General features: G+C 60.7%; 1 protein-coding gene across 3 annotated transcripts in view; it reads left to right on the top strand.

The window, feature by feature from the left end:
• The first annotated feature begins 1,471 nt into the window (after positions 1-1,471).
• ARAP3 (ArfGAP with RhoGAP domain, ankyrin repeat and PH domain 3) overlaps positions 1,472-19,273 on the top strand; it is a 34,524-nt gene continuing 16,722 nt past the window's right edge. The window contains exons 1-20 of one of the 3 annotated variants that reach the window (XM_071759230.1): positions 1,472-1,692; positions 3,233-4,279; positions 5,204-5,265; positions 5,730-5,803; positions 5,984-6,054; positions 9,688-9,957; positions 10,322-10,391; positions 11,222-11,342; positions 11,537-11,724; positions 12,626-12,732; positions 12,824-13,023; positions 13,948-14,033; positions 14,183-14,365; positions 14,579-14,732; positions 16,388-16,519; positions 16,597-16,750; positions 16,916-17,018; positions 17,729-17,927; positions 18,000-18,063; positions 18,822-18,985. In XM_071759230.1, the coding sequence (XP_071615331.1) occupies positions 3,267-4,279; positions 5,204-5,265; positions 5,730-5,803; positions 5,984-6,054; positions 9,688-9,957; positions 10,322-10,391; positions 11,222-11,342; positions 11,537-11,724; positions 12,626-12,732; positions 12,824-13,023; positions 13,948-14,033; positions 14,183-14,365; positions 14,579-14,732; positions 16,388-16,519; positions 16,597-16,750; positions 16,916-17,018; positions 17,729-17,927; positions 18,000-18,063; positions 18,822-18,985 (3,415 nt within the window). In that variant the 5' untranslated portion in view covers positions 1,472-1,692; positions 3,233-3,266. Of the gene's footprint in view, positions 1,693-2,890; positions 3,079-3,232; positions 4,280-5,203; positions 5,266-5,729; positions 5,804-5,983; positions 6,055-9,687; positions 9,958-10,321; positions 10,392-11,221; positions 11,343-11,536; positions 11,725-12,625; positions 12,733-12,823; positions 13,024-13,947; positions 14,034-14,182; positions 14,366-14,578; positions 14,733-16,387; positions 16,520-16,596; positions 16,751-16,915; positions 17,019-17,728; positions 17,928-17,999; positions 18,064-18,821; positions 18,986-19,273 lie in introns of those variants that run through there. The other 2 variants (XM_071759232.1, XM_071759231.1) reach the window with 2 other exon arrangements.

The raw sequence follows: 19,273 nt of genomic DNA, 5'->3' as shown, positions 1-19,273 counted from the left end.
TTCAGTTTGATGGCACAGCAGCCTGTGCCCTGTGGGTGCCCCAGTGCTCTGCCATGCCCTGTCCCCTCCATGCCAGCTCTCCAGCTCTAGGGTGTCCCCAGACGTCCCAGTCTGGGCTGTCCTCTCAGCTGAGGGCTGGGAAGGGGCAGCCCCCATCAGAAACTGGGTGCTGGGGCTCTGCAGAGGTGATGGGTTCAGCAGGGGCTTCCCCCCACCCCCCTCCAGAGGAACCAGACCCCAATCCTGGCACCTGGGTGACTGTTGAGGGAGAAGGAAGCTGGGAAGGAGGTTTCCTGCCCCAAACTGCCCCAGCAGCAGCCATCAGGATGTGGGTTGTGGGGTTACACCTTGCTCTTGCTCATGCCAGGCCACCAGAAGAGACTGTGACTTGCCCCTCTGAGGATGTCCCAGGGTGTCCCAGTGGGATGGCACGTCCCAGGGTGCAGGTTCAGAAGGTTCTTGCTCACCCTGAGGGTGCCCCAGGCCAGCACCCTGCCCACGGGAGCCACCCACACTGTCCCCAGCCCTGGGGATGTGTCACCCCCTGCTACAGGGAGGGGGAGAGGGGAAGGGGAAAGTCATGCTGGGCTCCTGCTGAGTTCTGCTTCTGCTTTGTAGCAGCCAGCCCTGAGAAGCAGAAGCTGCTTTTCCACCCCTACCTGCGCTCACAGACACTTGGGTGGGGGGCACATCCCCCCCAGCAGCCCCCAGCCCTCCTGCTTTTGGGGAGCATCGCTGGGGCAGGAACCAGCGAGGAGTTGGAGTAAAGGGGTTCTTCAGGGTGCTCTGGAGCCCTCCACCCGGGTCAGGGAACTGTTATCAGGAGTGGGGCTGAAGGACCAGGGGTGAGATAAGAGCCTGGTGAGATAGCAGCCTCGGGCATCCTCTGGGTGCAGGGTTGGGTAACCCCAGCAGCTCTTGTGGGAAGCATTGCAGTCGGGTGGGTTGGGGGGTGAAGCAAGGGGTGAGAAACCCCTCCCCATGGCCCCCCTGCCACCCTGCACCCCGCTGCCCTCCTGTCACCTCCCCCCGGGGCAGGGGCAGCCGGGTGGGCGCTGCATCCCTGCGTTTGGTGCTGCATCCCCAACGTTTCCCGGTGCCCCCCACCCCAACCCCAACTCGTTTCAGCCCCACTGAGCAGCACCTGCACCCTGTCTGCTCCCAGCTGGAGGTGGTGAGGATCTCCTCCTGCCGGCACCCAGCTGGAGGGGAACCCACCCAAAAACCTTCACCCTGGGCAGAGCACCTTGCGTGAGGAGCCCGCGGCAGGTGGGTGTCCCCACGGCAGTGAGGGGGAGAGGAAGGAACATGAGCAGGGAGGGGTGGGGACAACCCCTGAAGGCCGTCGGAACCAGGCGGAGGGACGGGACGGGACACGGGGCAGGGTCATGCCCGGGAAGAGCCAGGACAAGAGGGTGGGGACAGGGCTGGGGACCGGAGGGTTGGTCCTGGAGGAGGGACCGGCAGTGGGAGGCGTGGGCTGGGTGCTCTGTCTGCACCCACACCAGTTCCTGCCGAGCCCCGTGTCCGGAGGGGACGCGTTGGCCATCGCCCTGGAACCCGGAGCAGGGGACAGCCCTGGAGCCCGCGGTGGCACCGCCACCACCCTGGAGCCCTCAGTGTCACTGCCACCACCCTGCTCCCCCCGAGAGCCAGCCCTGGGGGGCTGCGGACCGCGCTGCGGGGCCAGAGGTGAGGGGACCGCACCCCGAGGGGACGCACGGACAGGACAGGACGGACTTGGGGACGGGGGAGAAGAGGCAGGAGTGGGGACAGCCCGGGCTGTCTGTGGGGTGGCAGGGACAGGGGGACAACGGCCACACCCCTCGTAAAAGCCTCAGTGCCCACAGGACCGCCCCGAAAGGTCACCCCGCAGCCCTGGTGGCCTCCCCCGGGGGCATGGGCAGGTCCTGGGGAGCCGGGTCGCCAAGGGGGGCTGTGTGGCCACCAAACTCTCGGGGTGACACGGGGACAAGAAAGGGGGAAGTCGCCCCATTTCAGGCTGCGGGGCAGAAGCAGGTGGAGTCCTTTAACCCCCGTGGCAGCCACCCAGCCCACGCCGCTACGGGACATCCCCTTCCACACCCCCTGCCCGGCTCTGCCCTTTTCTGTAGGTCCTGCAGCAACAGGCACCTTCCAGCCGCCCTGTCCCCAGCCCAGCGCCCGAGTGGGACTGTCCCTTGTCACCCCAGGGCCAAACCCCTCCACAGATGGGGCTGAGCATCACGCACCCGTGCCAGCACCCACCCTGGCTCTCCCCGGCATCCCAACCCACCCGCGGGTGGGATGCAGGCAGCGAGGGGGGGGGCAGGCAGCTGCCTGCAGAGGGGTACGGGGGGATGTGGGGGGTGGGTCCTGCAGCTGCCCCTTGGAGTCCCGCGGGAGGGAGCAGGGGATGCGTGGGAGCGTGCAGGCAGCAGGAAGGAAGCCTGAGCCGAACAATAGAGGGAAATGGAGGAACTGGAAAATAAAAAAAAAAAAAAAAAAGGAGAGAGGCAGTGGCAGCAGAGTCAGCACAGATGGTATGGAGCAGTGTGATTCATGGGAAAAAGGCCCTCAGGCCTCAACACAGCCCCCCAGGCTCCCACCCGGGGCTTGTGCCAGGATATCATTTTGGGGCTGGGGGATGCCCAGCGCTGTGAGGAGCCCCTGGAACCGTCCTGAGGGTTGGGGGGTGGGAGTCTGTCCCTCCCCCTCTGTCACCAGCCCGTGAGTCATGCTGACCTCTCTCATGCCCTCGCCAGAAGCCAGAGAGAGAGATTATGGTCTGGTCCTTCCGGCCAGAGAGCCCTCCCCGAGCCGGCCGGCACAGGAGCTCGTCCCCGGGGAGGGGCTCAGCTCCTTCTCCCCCTCCCCACCCCCTCATCTGCCTCCTCCACCAGGCCCCAACCTCTGCCTGCTCCAGCTCTTGCTCAGCCCCATGCTCAGAGGAGAAGGGATCCAGCACCCGGGATCTGCTCCTTCCTGAGCCCCCCGGCTGGTCCGAGGTCAGGGATAAAATCAGAGCCGGGATCCGGCAGCTCCGGGGAGGGGTTGGGGGCTGAGGAATAACAGGATGTCAGCTTCTTGGGCTGGGAGGTGAGGAGCTGGCTGGGAGGTGGGAGCATCCTGCGCTGCGTCCCGTGGGATCCGTGTCCTTCAGGACGACTGAACCCCCCCCAAAACTCTTCTCCCTTCCCCCACCTCCTCACCCCCCGTCCTCTCCTCCTTCCTTCCTTCTTTCCTTCCACAGATGATGGGCTGAGCCTGCGTCCCACCCCAAGGCCATGAGCTCCCCGTGCCCTCCTGACTCGGATATCTCAGCCTGGTTGGCCACCATCCACCTGGAGAGGTACCGAGATGTCTTCAGGCAGCACGGCTACCACGTGGCCCGAGATGCCACCACGCTGGATGGGGACAACCTGCACCAGATGGGCATCACTGCCACCGGCCACCGCAAAAGGATCCTGAACCTGGTGCAGCAGACACGGGTGCTCAGCCCAGCCCGGGAGACACCCCCAGCAGGAGACTCCCAGCTCCCAGCCACAGAGGTCCCGGGTGGTCCCCAAACGGGCGAGGATGCCAGGAGAGCAGAGCCAGGAGGAGGGCCTGAGAGCCTGGGGACCCAGCAGCGTGTCCCCCTGCCCACCCAGCCGTCCCCTCTAGAGAAGGACCCTGCTCCTCCCCTCCTGAAACCAGTTCCCAAGCCCAGGACGGTTTTTCCCCGCTCCAAGGCCCAGCAGGGCTCGGGACCCCCCCCTCAGGGGACACGCTCCGAGGTGCCCAGGCCACCAGGAGCCTTCGTGGTGCTGGAAGGGTTTGTGCCAGGGGAGAGTTCCACGGATTTGGAGAGCCCTGAGCCGGGAGGAGCCGTGGCCATGGGCATGGGAGCATCCCGGCTGCGAGCTCGGGAGGAGCCCCGGCTTCCCCCAGCTCCAGATCATGGACAAACCTGGGAAGCACGGGAGAAATCCCCTCCAGCTGTCCCATCTGTCCCACCCCGGCACAGCCACAGGACTCAACCAGCAGCCCAACCCAACCTGGGGACCCTGGCAGAAGGTCACCCAGCAGCCAGCACCCCCCTGCCCACCACGGCCAGGACAGATCCCTCGCCAGGTCCCAGGGCCACCCGGCAGCCAAGCCCGGGACAGGGCAGGCTGGAGATGGTCTCCAACGTCATCTATGAAGGACTCAGGTGCCCATCAGCACCCACCGAGGACTCGGGAGGGGTGGATGGGCCCCAGGGGCAGCCCCCGGCCCTGTCCCCTCAGGAGGTGGCCCAAGTGGACAACGTGACCGAGTAAGGAGATGGTTCCCCTCAACCCAGGGAGTGGTGGGGGGGTGCAGAACAGCCACAGCTCCCCATCCCCTGGACCCTCTCCCCAGCTTGGCCTTGCCTGGGTGCTGCCAAAGCTGCTTCCTCCACCCTCCCCATGATGAAGGGGACTGAGGTGGGATGGGGAATGCCCAACAGCTCCAGACACAGCCCAGGGTGGGGAGGAAAGGGAGCAAGAAGGAGCAGGGAGGGGATGCTGAACATCCCAGGGGACAAAGCTCATCCCTGCTTGGGTGCCTCCAGGCCCTGGAAACCAGATGGGAAAACAAGGTGGGAAAATCCCACAAGCTCCCACCTTGTCCCAGCAGCAGCTGCAATAACATGGCAGTGGTGAGGCCACATCTCAAACCCTGGGGTCAGTTCTGGGCCCCTGAGGAGCAGAAGGAGATTGAGGGGCTGGAGAGTGTCCAGAGAAGGGAATGGAGCTGGGGAAGGGGCTGGAGAGCAAGGAGAAGGTCTGGAGAAGTTGTGAGGAGCAGCTGAGGGCCCTGGGGGTGTTGATCCTGGAGCAGAGGAGGCTGAGGGGAGACCTTGTGGCTCTCTGCAACCCCCTGAGAGGAGGTTGGAGCCAGGGGGGGTCGGGCTCTGCTCCCCAGGACCAAGGGATGGGCCAAGAGGAACTTTTGGCACAACTCAAGTGGTGCCAGGGGAGGTTTAGGTTGGAGCTGGGGAAGAATTTCTCCCTGGAAAGGGTCTCAGGGCCTGGCCCAGGGGGATTCCCCATCCCTGGAGGGGTTTCCAAGCCCTGGAGATGTGGAGCTGAGGGATGTGGGGCAGGGGTGGCCCTGGCAGAGCTGAGGGAATGGTTGCACTGTTTGGTCTTCAAACTCTTCTCCAACCCAAACAATTCCCTGATTCTGGGATTCTTACCCCTCTCCCGTTTTCCAGCAGGCTCAGCTGGCATGGTGGGAACCTGCCCCCCATCCCACAGAGACCCACCAGCAAACCAGGTGAGACCCTCCAGAGCATCACTGGGCAGCAGGGACCTCCTGGGATCCCCAGGGAAGGGGACTGAGGGTGACATCTGCAGCCACAGGGTCTGCCCCATGCTCCTGCTTCACTCAGGGACCGGGTGGACCCAGCCCAGCCCCACATTTGTCTGGGCTGGCACCTCTGCCATGGGTTGGGTTGGCATCTGCTCCCAAGGATTAAGGGATGGAACCGGACAAAACGGCCTCAAGTTGTGCCAGGGGAGGTTTAGGTTGGAGCTGGGGAACAATTTCTCCCTGGAAAGGGTCTCAGGGCCTGGCCCAGGGGGATTCCCCATCCCTGGAGGGGTTTCCAAGCCCTGGAGATGTGGAGCTGAGGGACGTGGGGTGGTGGCACTGCTGAGGGAAGGGTTGGACCTGGTGACCTTCAAGCTCTTTTCCAACCAAACCAACCCCAGGATTCCTCCCCGTGTGTCTCCCCACAGAGGTTGGTGAGCAGCCCGTCAGCCCCTACTGTGAGACCCTTTTTGGGCATGGAGCCCCCCCCCGGGATCAGAAGGTGAGAGGAGATTGGGGGTGGTGTCCCTGCTGTCCCCCTCTGTCCCACAGCTGCAGCTCCTGAGCCCCCAGTGTCTTGCAGCCCCCAGCTGAGCATCGCTGCTGGGTGGGGGTCCCAGAGAGGGGGAGGAGGTCTGGGATGGGTGAGGGCAGAGGGGATGTGACCAGTGTCTCCTCCCAGGGTGTCTGCAGCTCCTCTGAGCAGAGCTACGAGGCCGTGTCTGAGCTGGACCTGGAGCCAGAAGCTTTCAGGTGGGCATCACCCCCCCCGCAGGTGGCAGGGCTTGGGCTGGGGGGTTGCATGCCAGGGGGACAGGGGACACCCTTGGGGACAGCCTGAGAGGTGATGGGGGCTTTTCCTCCCCACCCCAGAGCCCATCAGGAGCATCTGGGATGAGGTCAGAAGTCTGAAGAGGAGCTGATGGGGCAGAGATGAGAAGGATGCTGGTTGGTGGCCCTCGAGGGGGGAGTGTTTGCCAACTGATGCTCTGGGGTGGCCCAGGCAGGGCAGTGCTGGTGGCACTGGGCACCTGCACACTGGGCAGGACCTGGATTTGGCCATTGGGAGCAGGGAAACAGCATGGGGGAGGGAACAAGGATTGCTCAGAAACGAGATGGTTGAGACCTGGGAAGGCTCCAGGATCATCTGAGGTGGTGGAGAGGAGTGAGGTTTGTGAAGGGCACCTTTCAAGTGTTTTGGAAATGTACTTTCCATAACTCCTGATAGCATCTCCAGAAGAGGAAGGAAAACTGCTCTTCCCATTTCAGCTGGGGAGGGTTCCTTTTCCTGTGTTGCTTAGAGAGGAGGAGGAGGAGGCTGAGCTGCAGCTCTGTGGCCTTCAGCTCTGCCCATGGCCTTGCTGTGTCCTCATGGCTTTCTGGCTCCAGGGTTTGTCCATCCAGCCCATCTCCTGCTCCACGTGCCCTGATCCAGTGCCACAGACAGCCAGATGTTGCCTCCAGATGAGACCAGGGGTGGGGAACTACAAAAACCTGGAAACAGGAATTTTTGCAGGGCTTGGGGCTGGCCCATGGGTCACCATCTCCATCCAAGCTTCCAGGGAGCTGGTGTCCAGCCCATCCTGAGGGCATCAGCCAGGCATTTGCAGCTCTGGACCCACCAGGGACTTCTCATCCTGATCTTGCTGAGATCCCATCAGGATGGGGCCATCAGCAGATTGTGGGGCAGGTTCTTTTCTCCCAGTCTGAGCACTGAGGTGGTTGGGAGGTAGGGAGGTGAACAAGAGACAGAAAAACCCTTGAAGTTTGGCTCATGGATGGCCCAGCTTCTCCAGTGCTTTCCTCTCCAGACCATCCCCACCAGGATCCCCCTGGAGCCCCTACGGGCTCCTCCTTCTGTGGGACCTCCTGCTCCTCCTCTTCAGCACTGGTGTTTCCCCAGTTCAGCCTCTCACTGACCACCAGGTCCTCTCCAGCAGCATCTCCAGCAGCCCACCATCCCACTCACCATGGGAAATGTTTCCCACTCCCAAATTTCCTCCTACCTGAGATACCTCCTGCCCTGTTCCAGGGGAGCCTGGACCACCCTGCTCTCTGGCTTGGGGTCTGGGCTGTGAGAGGCAGTGCCAGAGATGGGCAGAGCCACCTCAGTCAGTCAGGAGACCCCTTCAGCAAAGAGGAAAAGGAGTCTGAAACTCCCCCCAAAAGTGGGAGCTGATCTCTGAGGGTCCTGCAGAGCCTGGAGCGTGGGGTGGGGTTGGTCCATGCTGAGCTCCTTCATCCAAGCTGGTGATGCTCAGCCCCCGAGATGCTGGTGTGGAGGAGAGCATCTGCCCAGCCTCAGCCATCAGGAGAGAGGAGGTGACCCAGCAGTGCCCGTGTCACCCTGTGGAGCTCAGAGGGTTGGGTCAAGCATCGTGGTGAGGGTGGTGACCCCTCCTCTGGTTTGCATCAAGACCCAGGCTGAGGTGTTCCCACCTGGGCTGCTTCTCCCCACACTTCAGGGCAGGAAAAGAATCACTGGCAGTGGGTTGTTCCTGGCAGCTCAGTCCTCATCTCCATCCATCCCTACCTTCAGGTTTATTCTCTGTCCCACCATCCCAGTTGAAGTCCCCAGCTCCAGCAGCAGCTCCTCGGCCCCCTCACCACCAGCAGATCCCTTTCTTCCATCCTCCACCAGCTCTGCCAGGACAGCCCTGACAGACAGCCTGAGGTCACCCCAACTCAGTGCACCTCAGGCATCACCCTCCAGGCCCAGCTGACCTGGCAATGCCTTCTCCTTGCCCTGGGGACTTGTTTGGCCCTCAGGTTCTTTGTCTGCAGTGCCTGCCACCAGCAGAAAGGGAGAAGACTTTGCTTGGGGTGGACTTGTTGCTTGGTGGCTTCATCCACCAGAGGGACCTCTAAGCCATCCTTGGCCATTTTGTGTCTTTCTTGCAGACACTCGAGCCCAAGGGGCCACTCGCCCTCCCCACCCACCTCCTCAGCCCCTCATCTCCAGAACCAGCTCCCGGTTTAGGTAGCTCCAGCCCAACATCCTCCCGGGCAGACTTGAGGTTTTGCTTCTGTCCTGCGTGGACATCTGATGTCTGATGGCCCCAGAAGGCTCAGGGTCAAAGAAGAGGTCAGAGCTCAAGGAGTTGGGAGAACTGGAGGTGTTTGGGGTCATTCTCCTGGTCCAGTCTTCTGACCCAAAAGGATTTCCAGCCCATGGACTTGTGCAGGAGGTGCTTTCCCTTCCATGAATTTCTCCTTCTGCAACATCCCCTGGTGAGGAGTCCCACGGGTCAGCTGCCCCTCTCCTCTTCTGCACCTTTCTCCTTCTGGCTTTATTTGATGTCACCCAGCTCCTGGGACTGTCACAGTGAGGACCAGGAGATGCCATCTGCCTTCCTTGTGCTCCTCACAACTTCAGGAGCCTTCCCCCATTGCTCAGCCTGTCCCCAGTGGAGGTGTTCACCTTGCTCAGATGCTCCTCAGACAGAAACTGGACCATCCAGGCCTTGCACCTTCCTCCTTGCCTTGCTTGGAGCCTTCTCTTCACCCTGGCACTGGATGCCACCAGCACCCCAGTGACACAGACGCTCTCTTCAGGGTGCTGGGGTGTCCCAGCTACCCCGACTCCCTTTCTCCCCATCACCTCTGCACCTGGGCAGCTCTCCTGGGAGCTTCTGGGACTGTTCTCCAGCAGATTTCCTTTTTGGGAAGAGACAAAGGTCTGGAAGAGAGCTGAGGGGAAGGGGGGGAGGGGTGAGCTGTTTATTTGCAATATTTCCTTTTATTGTTCGGGTGGGATGGTCTCACCAGGCCTGGCCAGGGGTTGGCTTCTCAAGGAAAAGAGGTGGACACAGGAGCTCCACCAGCTCATCTTTGCAAAGGAAAAAAAAACCCCAAAACATTTCATCTGGACACAAGAGCGGGTGGGAAGGTGTGGTGGGAGAAGGACCTTCCTGGTGGAGTGAACATTGGAGGAGTGAAAGGAGAAGGGAGGTGGGGACCCTGGAGAGGAGGTGGCTGGGGTTGGGAGCAGGAGGGAGCTGGGGAGCTGCCTGTGGTGTGAAGAGGGGAAGGAGGTGACACCTCTGGGGGTGGCTGGGGAGCTGGGTTGTAGAAACTTGCCAGCTTGTAGGAGTTTGCCAGTTGCCCCCATCAGGCTGAGCCTCTGCTTTCTGGTAGCCACAGGGCTCGTGAATCATCGACTCATAGGATGGTTTGGGTTGGGAAGGACTTTCAAGACCATCAAGATCCAACCCCCCTGCATGGCAGGGACACCTCCCAGCAGCCCAGCTTGCTCCGAGTCTTTATCCGAGCACCCCCATCCCTGAGGAGCTCAGGATGGGGCCGGGAGATGTCCTCAGAGAACCAAGGAGGCTTTACAGGTCCGTGCTGCCACGGTTGAGTTCCTCACCACCCTCTCCCTCCCAGGAGAAGCAGTGGGGGCAGCAGCGAGGGGAGGAGTGAGGATGAGGAGAGCCGCTCCCACATCATCGACCGCATCGTCCGGAACGACACCCACGGGTACTCCACTGTGGATGCCCCACGAGCAGAGGACATCCCCTTCAGCCTGCCAGCACATCTCTACCCCGATGAGGTGCAGGAGGACCTCACCATCTCCCCCTACGCCAGCTTCATGTCTCTCTCTGAGCCCCGACCCACCATGCTCAGTGGCTGGCTGGACAAGCTCTCCCCGCAAGGGTAGGTCCCCAGCCACCCGTGGGACATCACCCGTGGGCAAGGTGGCCGTGCTGCTCAGGGCTGCTGGACTTCTAAGGTGGCCCTGTCGTGCTGCAAAGGTCCCTGTGCAGTCATTCTGGGGGGAGGAGGGGGCTGTGAGCTGATGTGAGGTCCTCAGGGGATCACAGAATCATTTGGGTTGGAAAGGAGCTCTGGGATCATCAACTCCAACCCTTCATCCTCTCCCACCGTGGTTCCCAGCCCATGGCACTGAGTGTCACATCAGCCTCATCCTAAAAACCTGCAGGGATGGAGAATCCACCCCCTCCCTGGGCAGCCCTGATCCCTCCTTCCCACCAACCCCCTCTTTCTGCCATCCCAACAGGAACTATGTCTTCCAGAGGCGCTACGTCCGCTTTGATGGGAAGAACCTGATGTACTTCAGCAGTGAGAAGGTACAAGGGGAGGGAGGGGGCAAAGGGGGGGCTCTGGGGGCTCCCAAGCAAATGGGGGATGGCTGGGTGCCAGCTGCAGCCCCAACCCCACAGCTCCTGCCTGGCTGTGGCTTGTCCCACAACCTGGGGGACGTGGAGGATGTGCTGCTGGCACTGTGGGATGAGTTAAGGACCTGTCCAGCATCCCCGTGACCTTTCATAGGGATGGCCCTGATGGCCTGCTGTGGGGTGCTGGTGGCTGCCATGTCTCCTGGGGTGACAGTCACTGCTGGGCTGGCCCCACGTCAGGAGCAGGTACCAGGCATGGTCCCAGAGCAGCCACTCTGGTGTAGAGTCATGGAACTGCTTGGGTTGGAAAAGATTTTTCAGACCACCCACTCCAACCCTTCCCCCAGCACTGCCAGGGCCACCCCTGCCCCACGTCCCTCAGCTCCACATCTCCAGGGCTTGGAAACCCCTCCAGGGATGGGGAATCCCCCTGGGCCAGGCCCTGAGACCCTTTCCAGGGAGAAATTGTTCCCCAGCTCCAACCTAAACCTCCCCTGGCACAACTTGAGTTGTGCCAAAAGTTCCTCTTGGCCCATCCCTTGGTCCTGGGGAGCAGAGCCCGACCCCCCCTGGCTCCAACCTCCTCTCAGGGGGTTGCAGAGAGCCACAAGGTCTCCCCTCAGCCTCCTCTGCTCCAGGATCAACACCCCCAGGGCCCTCAGCTGCTCCTTGGTGACATCTCTGCCACGTCCCCCAGCCCTGTGTGATGGCACCAGGGTTCCTGCAGGTAGCTGGGGGGTTATGGCCCACAGGGGGGTGACCTCACCTGGGGCTCATTCCAGGAGCCCTATCCCAAGGGGGTGATCCCGCTGTCCGTGATCCAGATGGCTCGTTCCACCAAGGACAACAAGTTCCAGGTCTTCACCAGCCACCGGATCTTTGTCTTCCGTGCCGAGAACGAGGGTAAGCAAAGAGCTGGGCCAGGTCCCACCACTCCCCAAGGAACCATCCCTACCAGAACCTCCTGGTGATGGCCCTCACCCCATCCCCAAGACATGAGCCAGGGGACCTTCCCGTGCCACGGCTGCTGGGTGCTCTGCTCCGTGCCAGGGGTGTTGGGAAGGGCTCAGACCTGCTCCCTCCTGCCTGCTCCCCAGCCCAGAGGAATGAGTGGTGCTCCACGCTGCAGAAGAAGGTGACAGAACAACGTTTGGTGGGGTCCCAGCCCCGGCCCACCAACACTGCTCACTGCCAGAAGTCAGGAACCCTGGAGATGAAGGGTCAGAAGTCCAAAGTGTTTGCAGCCCTCAGCCTGCCCGAGCTGTGGCTCTACAAGAGCGAGCAGGTTGGTGGCCTCCAGCTGGCAGGGAGGGCTGGGTGGGAGTGATGGAGAGAGCTGAGCCAGGGTGGGTGCCACAGGGAGAGCGGAAAGAAGGACAACAAGGAGAAAGGAGATGATGGAGCTGGAAGCTGGAGAGCCTGCAGAGGGCAGCTGTGATGGGACCCGGGGCTTGGAGATGCAGAGACCACCAGGAGAGGGGCCTCCTGCTCATCCCCTGGCTCTCAGCAAATTATCTTCACCCCAGCTTAGCACTGAGGTCTTGGTTGCACCCATCCAGCCCAGGACAGGTGGATCACAAAATCTCCCCCAAACCAACCTGGTGTAACATGGTTTGTCCCCTGGGAGGCAGCAGGTCTGATCACCTCATCTCCAACTTGTTTGGTGTCCACTGAGCAGCACTTCCATGGGTTTGGGTCCACTTGGTACTTGCTTTAGGAGAGTGTCTGACTTGGAGTTGACTCAAAGTCCCAAATTTCATAGAATCACAGAATGGTTGGGGTTGGAAGGGACCTTAAAGCTCATCCAGTGCCAACCCCATGGCCAGGGACACCTCCCCCAGCCCAGGGTCCTCCAAGCCCCATCCAACCTGGGCTGAGACACTGCCAGGGATGGGGCAGCCAAAAATTCCTTGGATAACCTGGGCCAGGGGCTCAGCACCCTCAGAGGAAGAGCTTTTTCAGACCTGTGGATTTGAAGGTCTGGGTTTTGTGGGGCTGTGGACAGAACTTGTCACCGTTCCCTTGGAGGCATCACCTGCTCACCTCGCATCATCGCTGGGACCGCTCCAAGCAGGAGCTGTGATGGGAGTGTGGGCAGCAGGAGCAGCAGCACGGACACATCTGGGGTGGGGTGTCCAGCTGAGGTGCTGCAGAGCCCAGCCCAGCCCGTTCCCTCTGAATTCCAGTCCTTCAAAACGGGGATCGGGATCTGCCTGATCGAGATGCGCGGCTCCACCATCCGCGAGGCCAAGAACCGCGGCTTCGAGCTCATCACCCCCTTCAAAACCTTCAGGTACCCCCGGGGGAGGACTGGGAGGGGTGAGGTGGACTCTGGACCTGCGTGCTGGTTGCTCCAGGTCCCCGAGCTTTGGCTGTGCTGGCAGCTTCGTGGCGGAGTCGGAGCGGGAGAAGCGGGAGTGGATGCAGGCTCTGCAGGAGGCCATAGCTGAGATGCTCTACGACTACGAGGTGGCAGAGAAGATCTGGTCCAACAAAGCCAACAAATATTGTGCTGATTGTTGGGCTCCGAGTCCAGACTGGGCGTCCATCAACCTCTGCGTGGTCATCTGCAAGCAGTGTGCGGGTGGGTACATCTGCCTGGGTGGAGGGGAGGGCACACGGGGGTCCTGCTGGGGTTATGGGTGTGAGTTGGGGTCAGGGTTTAACACTGGGCTGGCAATTAAACCAAATGAGAGGTGCTCCCTGTTAATTCCCCTTCCCTCCCTGATAAAGGAAGGAGAGAGAATAAGGGAGAGAGACTGATGGGTTGGAAACTAAACCACACAGCTTTAATGAAACAGGAATGATAAATAGGGAAAAAATGACTAAATCTATACAACTATACAGGAAAATTGATCCCAGGTTCCTCCCCCTCTCCCCCAATAACTCTCACATCCCCACTGAGGCTGCAGGGCAGCCCTGGGAAAGTCCAGGCTGGAATCCTGGGGTCAGCAGCAGTTGGGAGCTGGAGGCAGGAACACACAGATTCAGGCTGGGATGGATCAGGAGCACAGGCAGAGGAAGGGATGGAATCCTCCCAGGATGCTGAAGCAAACAGGGAGAGGGGAAGAAGGGGAAGCAGGAAGGGGTTTGAGCCTGGTGATCCCTCCAATTTATCCTGAGGATGAGGTGTATGGGATGGAATCCTCTGTTTGGTCAATTCTGGTCATTTCTCTTGCCTGTTCTCCCTAAGGGAGGGTTTCAGGTGTGACCTCTTGACTCCTTTTCTCCTTCTGGAGGGCAAAATGTTCCTCAGAGCTGAGCAGTGTCCCTGGTTCTGCACCCCAGATCCAGCAGTAACTATAACCATGGAGTGGGCTCAGTCCCAGCAGCAGCCACTGCCTGAGAAACTTGCTGTTCATTTCAGCAGTGCAGCTCCTGACAAGAGACTGAGCTGAAAGCAGAAGCACAAGGCAGAAAATCCCCTTTATCCTGGCCCAAAGCAGGACACGTGGGTGCTGGTTCCTCCGGGTGGGTCAGGGGGTGCTCACTCTGCTCCTCCCTGCAGGGCAGCACCGCAGCTTGGGCTCCAACATCTCCAAGGTGCAGAGCCTGAAGCTGGACACCAGCGTCTGGTCCAATGAAATCGTCCAGGTAGAGGCTCTGGGGACAGGGTGCTGGGGCTGCCAAGGTGTCCCCAGGGGCAGGGGACAACCAGCAGCTCTCCCATCTCCCCTGGGACGCTGCCGGCTCCTCGGGTCTCCCACTCCCACTCCCGATTCTCACCGTGGACTTTCCTCCAGCTTTTCATCGTGCTGGGAAACAACAGAGCCAACAGGTTCTGGGCTGGTCACCTCCCTGCCACTGAGGTCCTTCACCCAGAGGCCAGTGCTGAGCAGAGGAGGGATTTCATCTCCCGCAAGTACCGGGAGGGTCGGTACCGCCTGCCCCATCCCCACTACAGCACTCAGGAGGAGGTGCTCCAGGTAAGGATCCATCCCAGAGGTGTTGGGATCCACCCCGGAGCTCTGGGGGGGAGGTGCCACCATCTCCTTGCTTGGCTGTGACCCCCGGGCAGTGCCAAGGGGTGGGGTGGGAGGTTGTGTCCCACTCCTCGTGGCTTTCAGCACCTTTGGCCGATGGGTTTGGGGTCTCCAGGGGCCAGGACGTGGTCCCTGAAGGTTCCTGTCCCACCCCAGGCACTGTGTGCTGCAGTGACAGGACCAGCCCTGCTCAAGACTGTCCTGCAGTTCTTCTCATCCTCAGAGGCTGGTGACAATGCCACCAGTGAGGTGACCCCTGGGGCTGACCTTTGGTGGGGACCAGAGAACAAAAGGCTCAGGAACCATTCAGGTAATGAGGGCCCCCAGACTCCATCTTGGGTGGGAGAGGGGGCTTCTTCTTTTCCTTTGTCCCCCACGATGTGCCCCAAGGTTGGGGACAGACAGGACATACAGAGCTGGAGCTCCCTGGGGGACCCATCTGAGATGCTTTAGTGGTTCAGGTGGTGTTGGACTGGTGGCTGGACTCAGTGACATTGAAGGTCCTTTCCAACCATGATGGTTACCCCACTGCACCCCTTTTTGGGGAGGATGGAGCAAGGCAGCAGGTCCATCTGAAGCTCCTTTTCAGGGAACCCCATGGGTGCAACCCCCCTGCTGGAGTGGGGTCTCCCAGCCTACCAGCACCCATGTTTTGGGTTCTGAGTACCATCAGATGGTAGATTCCAGATACCCAGGTGATCAGACCCAGTCAGCAGGGGTTGATGAAAGGCAGGTCCTGTCTGACCAACCTGATCTCCTTCTGCTAGAAAATGAGGGCCCTGGTGGAGGAGGGAAGAGCTGTGGACACGGGATTTAGTGAAGCTTTTGGCACTGTCTGCCCCAGCATTCTTCTTCAGACCCTTGTGGCACTTGGCTTGGATAAATACACCCTGCACTGGATAAAAAATGGGCTGGATGGTGGGGCTGAAAGGGTGGTGGTGATGGGTTAGGTGGTGGTGGAACTACATCTGGGTGGTGACTGATCACAAGTGGTGTCCCCAGGGCTCAGTGCTGGGGGCTCTTTAATCTCTTCATTAATGATTTGGATGAGGGGATTGAGTGAATTTGCACCTCAGTGAATGTGCAGGTGCCACCAAACTGGGTGCTGTGTGGCTCTGCTGGAGGGGAGGGAAGCCTGACAGCAGGACCTGGACAGCTTGGACCCAGGTTAATGGTGTGAGGTTTAACAAGGCCAAGTGCCAGGTCTGGCACCTGGCTCAGAACCACCCCATGGGGAGCCACAGACCTGGGGAAGTGTGGTGAGAGAGCTGTGAGCTGGAAAGGGACCTGGGAGAGGTTCCTGAGGGGGGGGTTGGTGACAGTGGATTTAATCTGAGCCAGCAGTGTGCCCAGGTGGCCAAGGAGCCAGTGGCATCCTGGCTTGTGTTAGGAAGTGAGTGGCCAGCAGGAGCAGGGAGGGGATCATCCCTCTGGACTCAGCTCTGGGGAGCCCACAGCTTCAGTCCTGTGTTCAGCTCTGGGCACCTCACTACAGGAGGGACAGAGAGGTGCTGGAGGTGTCCAGGGAAGGGCAACAAAGGTGAGGAAGGGCCTGGAGCACAAATCCTGGGAGGAGCTGAGGAGCTGGGGTGGTTTGGTCTGGAGAAGAGGAGGTGAGAGGAGACCTGATGGCTCTGTGCTACTGCATCAAGGGAGGGTGGAGTGAGGAGGGAAAAAGCCTCTGGTCCTTAATGAACTGGGATAGGAGCAGAGGGAATGGATGGAAGCTGTGCCAGGGGAGGGTTAGGCTGATGGTAGGAAATATTTTTTCCACTGAGAGGGTTGTCAGGCATTGGGATGGCCCAGGACAGAGGTGGAGTCCCCATCCCTGGAGGCATTTAAAAGGCATTTGGAGCTGGTCCTTTAGGACAGGGTTTAGGAGCTGACTGGGGTGTTGGGCACAGGTTGGGCTGGGTGAGCTTGGAGGCCTCTTCCAACCCAACCATTCTGGGATTCTCCCTGCAGGGACCCCCCCCCTACAGGAACCAGGTCCAGAGGGTGTTTACAATGAGATCACCCAGCCTGTCACCCACTGTGGGTACCTGTACCGGGCCACCACCCCCCACAAGCTCCCCAGTGCCAAGAAGAGCAAAGAAGGTGAGCGTGGGGAGGGTGGGGGGACACCCAATGGGGTGCCCACCCCATGTCACTGACCCCCACCCCGGGTCCCACAGACTTCCAGAGGACCTGGTGCTCCCTGGAGAGAGCTCTGCTCTTCTTTGAGACCGAGAAGTGCCTGGAACCCTTGGGCCACATCGAGAGTGGGGACCTCATCTCCCTGGGTGTGAGCAGAGCCCAGGCACTCGCCAGTCCTGGGCCCACTGAAAGGTACCCCCAGGCTTGACCCCCCCACCCAGGGAGCCCGTGGGCAGGCAGAGGCCAGGGGTGGGCATTGCTTGGTGTGATGGTCTGGTCTGGGTACAGGTTGGAGTTATGGGGCTGTCCTGATGGGTTCCTTCATCCGCTTAAAGGTTTCCTTTCACCCCCTTAAAGGTTTCCTTTCACCCTCGAGCTCTTTCTCACCGGGGAGAAAGTGCAGCAGCTGGGAACCGAGGGGCCTGAGACCCTGCAAGCCTGGGCCAGTGCCATTGGCAAGGTGAGCCAGAGCCATCCCAGCACCCCGGGACCCTGGGGGGTCCCCACTTCCCTCTTGGGATTTATTCTGCTCCGGAGAGACCCCCTCCCTGCAGTGCTGGGAGGTCCCCAGCACAAGAAGGACATGGAGCTGTTGGAAGGAATCCAGAGGATCCATGGAGCTGATCCAAGGGCTGGAGCAGCTCTGGAGCCAGGCTGAGAGTTGGGGGTGTTGAGGCTGGAGAAGAGAAGGGAGCAATGGGGAGACCTCAGAGCACCTTCCAGTGCCTGAAGGGGCTCCAGGAAAGCTGGGGAGGGACTTGGGACAAGGGCCTGGAGGGATGGGATGAGGGGGAAGGGTTTCCAGCTGCAAGAGGGGAGATGGAGAGGAGATGGGAGGGAGAAATTCCTTGGTGTGAGGGTGCTGAGCCCCTGGGTGCCCAGGTTGCCCCCAGAAGCTGTGGCTGCCCCATCCCTGGCAGTGTTGAAGGTTGGATGGGGCTTGGAGCCCCCTGGGCTGGGGGAGGGGTCCCTGACCATGGCAGGGGGATTGGAACTTTATGAACTTTAAGATTCCAACCCAAACCAGTCTGGGATTCTGATTCCTCCCCTTCACCCTCTGTGGTGAGCACCCTCCTTCCATTTGCAGGGTCTCCCACCCTCCCCAGGGACCCTTTGGGGGGGTCTGTGGGCTCCATCCTCACCCACATCCTCTCTTGCTCCATCCCGCAGTGGTTCAGCCCCGTGAGCTGTCACTGCCACCTGGGCTACGAGTTCCAGCGGGTGGGCCAGCTGCGCTACAAGTGCATGCTCAACCCTGAGAGGTGGCAGAAAGCCTTCTTCATCCTGCAGAAAGCTCACCTCTTCATCTGCCCCACCGAGGAGGAGGGGGCTGAGGACAGCATCAACCTCCGACGGCTGCAGGAGCTCAGTGAGTGCCGGGATGGGAACCACGGGGTGGGGGGCCCTGCGTGGGTCTGACCCTTCTTATCTGTCACCCCAGGTCTGGTCCCCCCCACGGAGACACCGGAGAAGAAAGAGCTGCTGGTTCTGGTGGAGATGGGGAGGTGAGTCCTGGCTGGGGAAATGATGGAGAGTGAACCTCAAGGGGCCACAGATGTGAGGGTCAGTGGTGATCCCAAAGCTGTGGTGGGGGCAGCAGAGCTGTGGCCAAGGGGTGGTGGTGGAGGTGGTGATGGAGGTGATGGTGGTGGTGGTGATGATGGTGGTGGAGGTGGTGATGGTGGTGGTGGAGGTGGTGATGGAGGTGATGGTGGTGGTGGAGGTGGTGATGGAGGTGATGGTGGTGATGGTGGTGGTTGTGATGATGGTGGTGGTTGTGATGATGGTGGTGGTGGTGGTGGAGGTGATGGTGGTGGTGATGATGATGGTGGTGATGGTGGTGGTGATGATGGTGGTGATGATGGTGGTGATGATGGTGGTGGTGATGGTGGTGGTGATGATGGTGGTGGTGATGATGATGGTGGTGATGATGGTGGTGATGATGGTGGTGATGATGATGGTGGTGATGATGATGATGGTGGTGATGATGATGGTGGTGATGATGATGGTGGTGATGATGATGATGGTGGTGATGATGATGGTGGTGATGATGATGGTGGTGGTTGTGATGATGGTGGTGGTGGTGGTGGTTGTGGCTTACAGAGGTCACCCCAGGCAGGGCAGGGTGTCCTTCAGCCTGGCTGTGTCCTCCTCCTCCCTGTCCCAGGGCCAGGCTGTGGAGGTGATCACCGGGGCAGGAGGGGACAACCTGCACCCCCCTAGCAATCTTCATTCCCTCTTCTCTGCCCCTTGTTGTTCTCAGGACGTTTTACCTGCAGGGTTTGTCACGGGCAGACTCGGTGGCCTGGTACAGTGACATCCAGGCCTCGGCGGGGGGCCGGGGGAATGCGCTGCGGGACCAACAGCTGAGCAGGGGGGACATCCCCATCATTGTGGACAGCTGCATCGCCTTCATCACCCAGTATGGTGAGTCTGGGGTGGTGGTGGGGGTGGTTCTGGTGGTGCTGATGGTGGTGGCACCACAGCCCAGCACATACCAGGTGCCCAAGGTGTCCAGGCAAGAGGTGTCACAGCAACCCCTGAATAGGATTGAGCCCCGTGACAGAGAGGGAGGGGATTGTCCCCCTCTGCTCTGCTCTGCTCTGCTCTGCTCTGCTCTGCTCTGCTCTGCTCTGCTCTGCTCAGACCCCCCCTGCAGTGCTGGGTCCAGCTCTGGAGTCCCCAAAATAAGGACCCAGAGCTCCTGGGACGTGT

This window comes from Heliangelus exortis, chromosome 15, assembly GCF_036169615.1.
Source record: "Heliangelus exortis chromosome 15, bHelExo1.hap1, whole genome shotgun sequence".
In the NCBI taxonomy this organism is placed as follows: domain Eukaryota; kingdom Metazoa; phylum Chordata; class Aves; order Apodiformes; family Trochilidae; genus Heliangelus; species Heliangelus exortis.
This window is presented reverse-complemented; position numbering and strand designations above follow the sequence as displayed.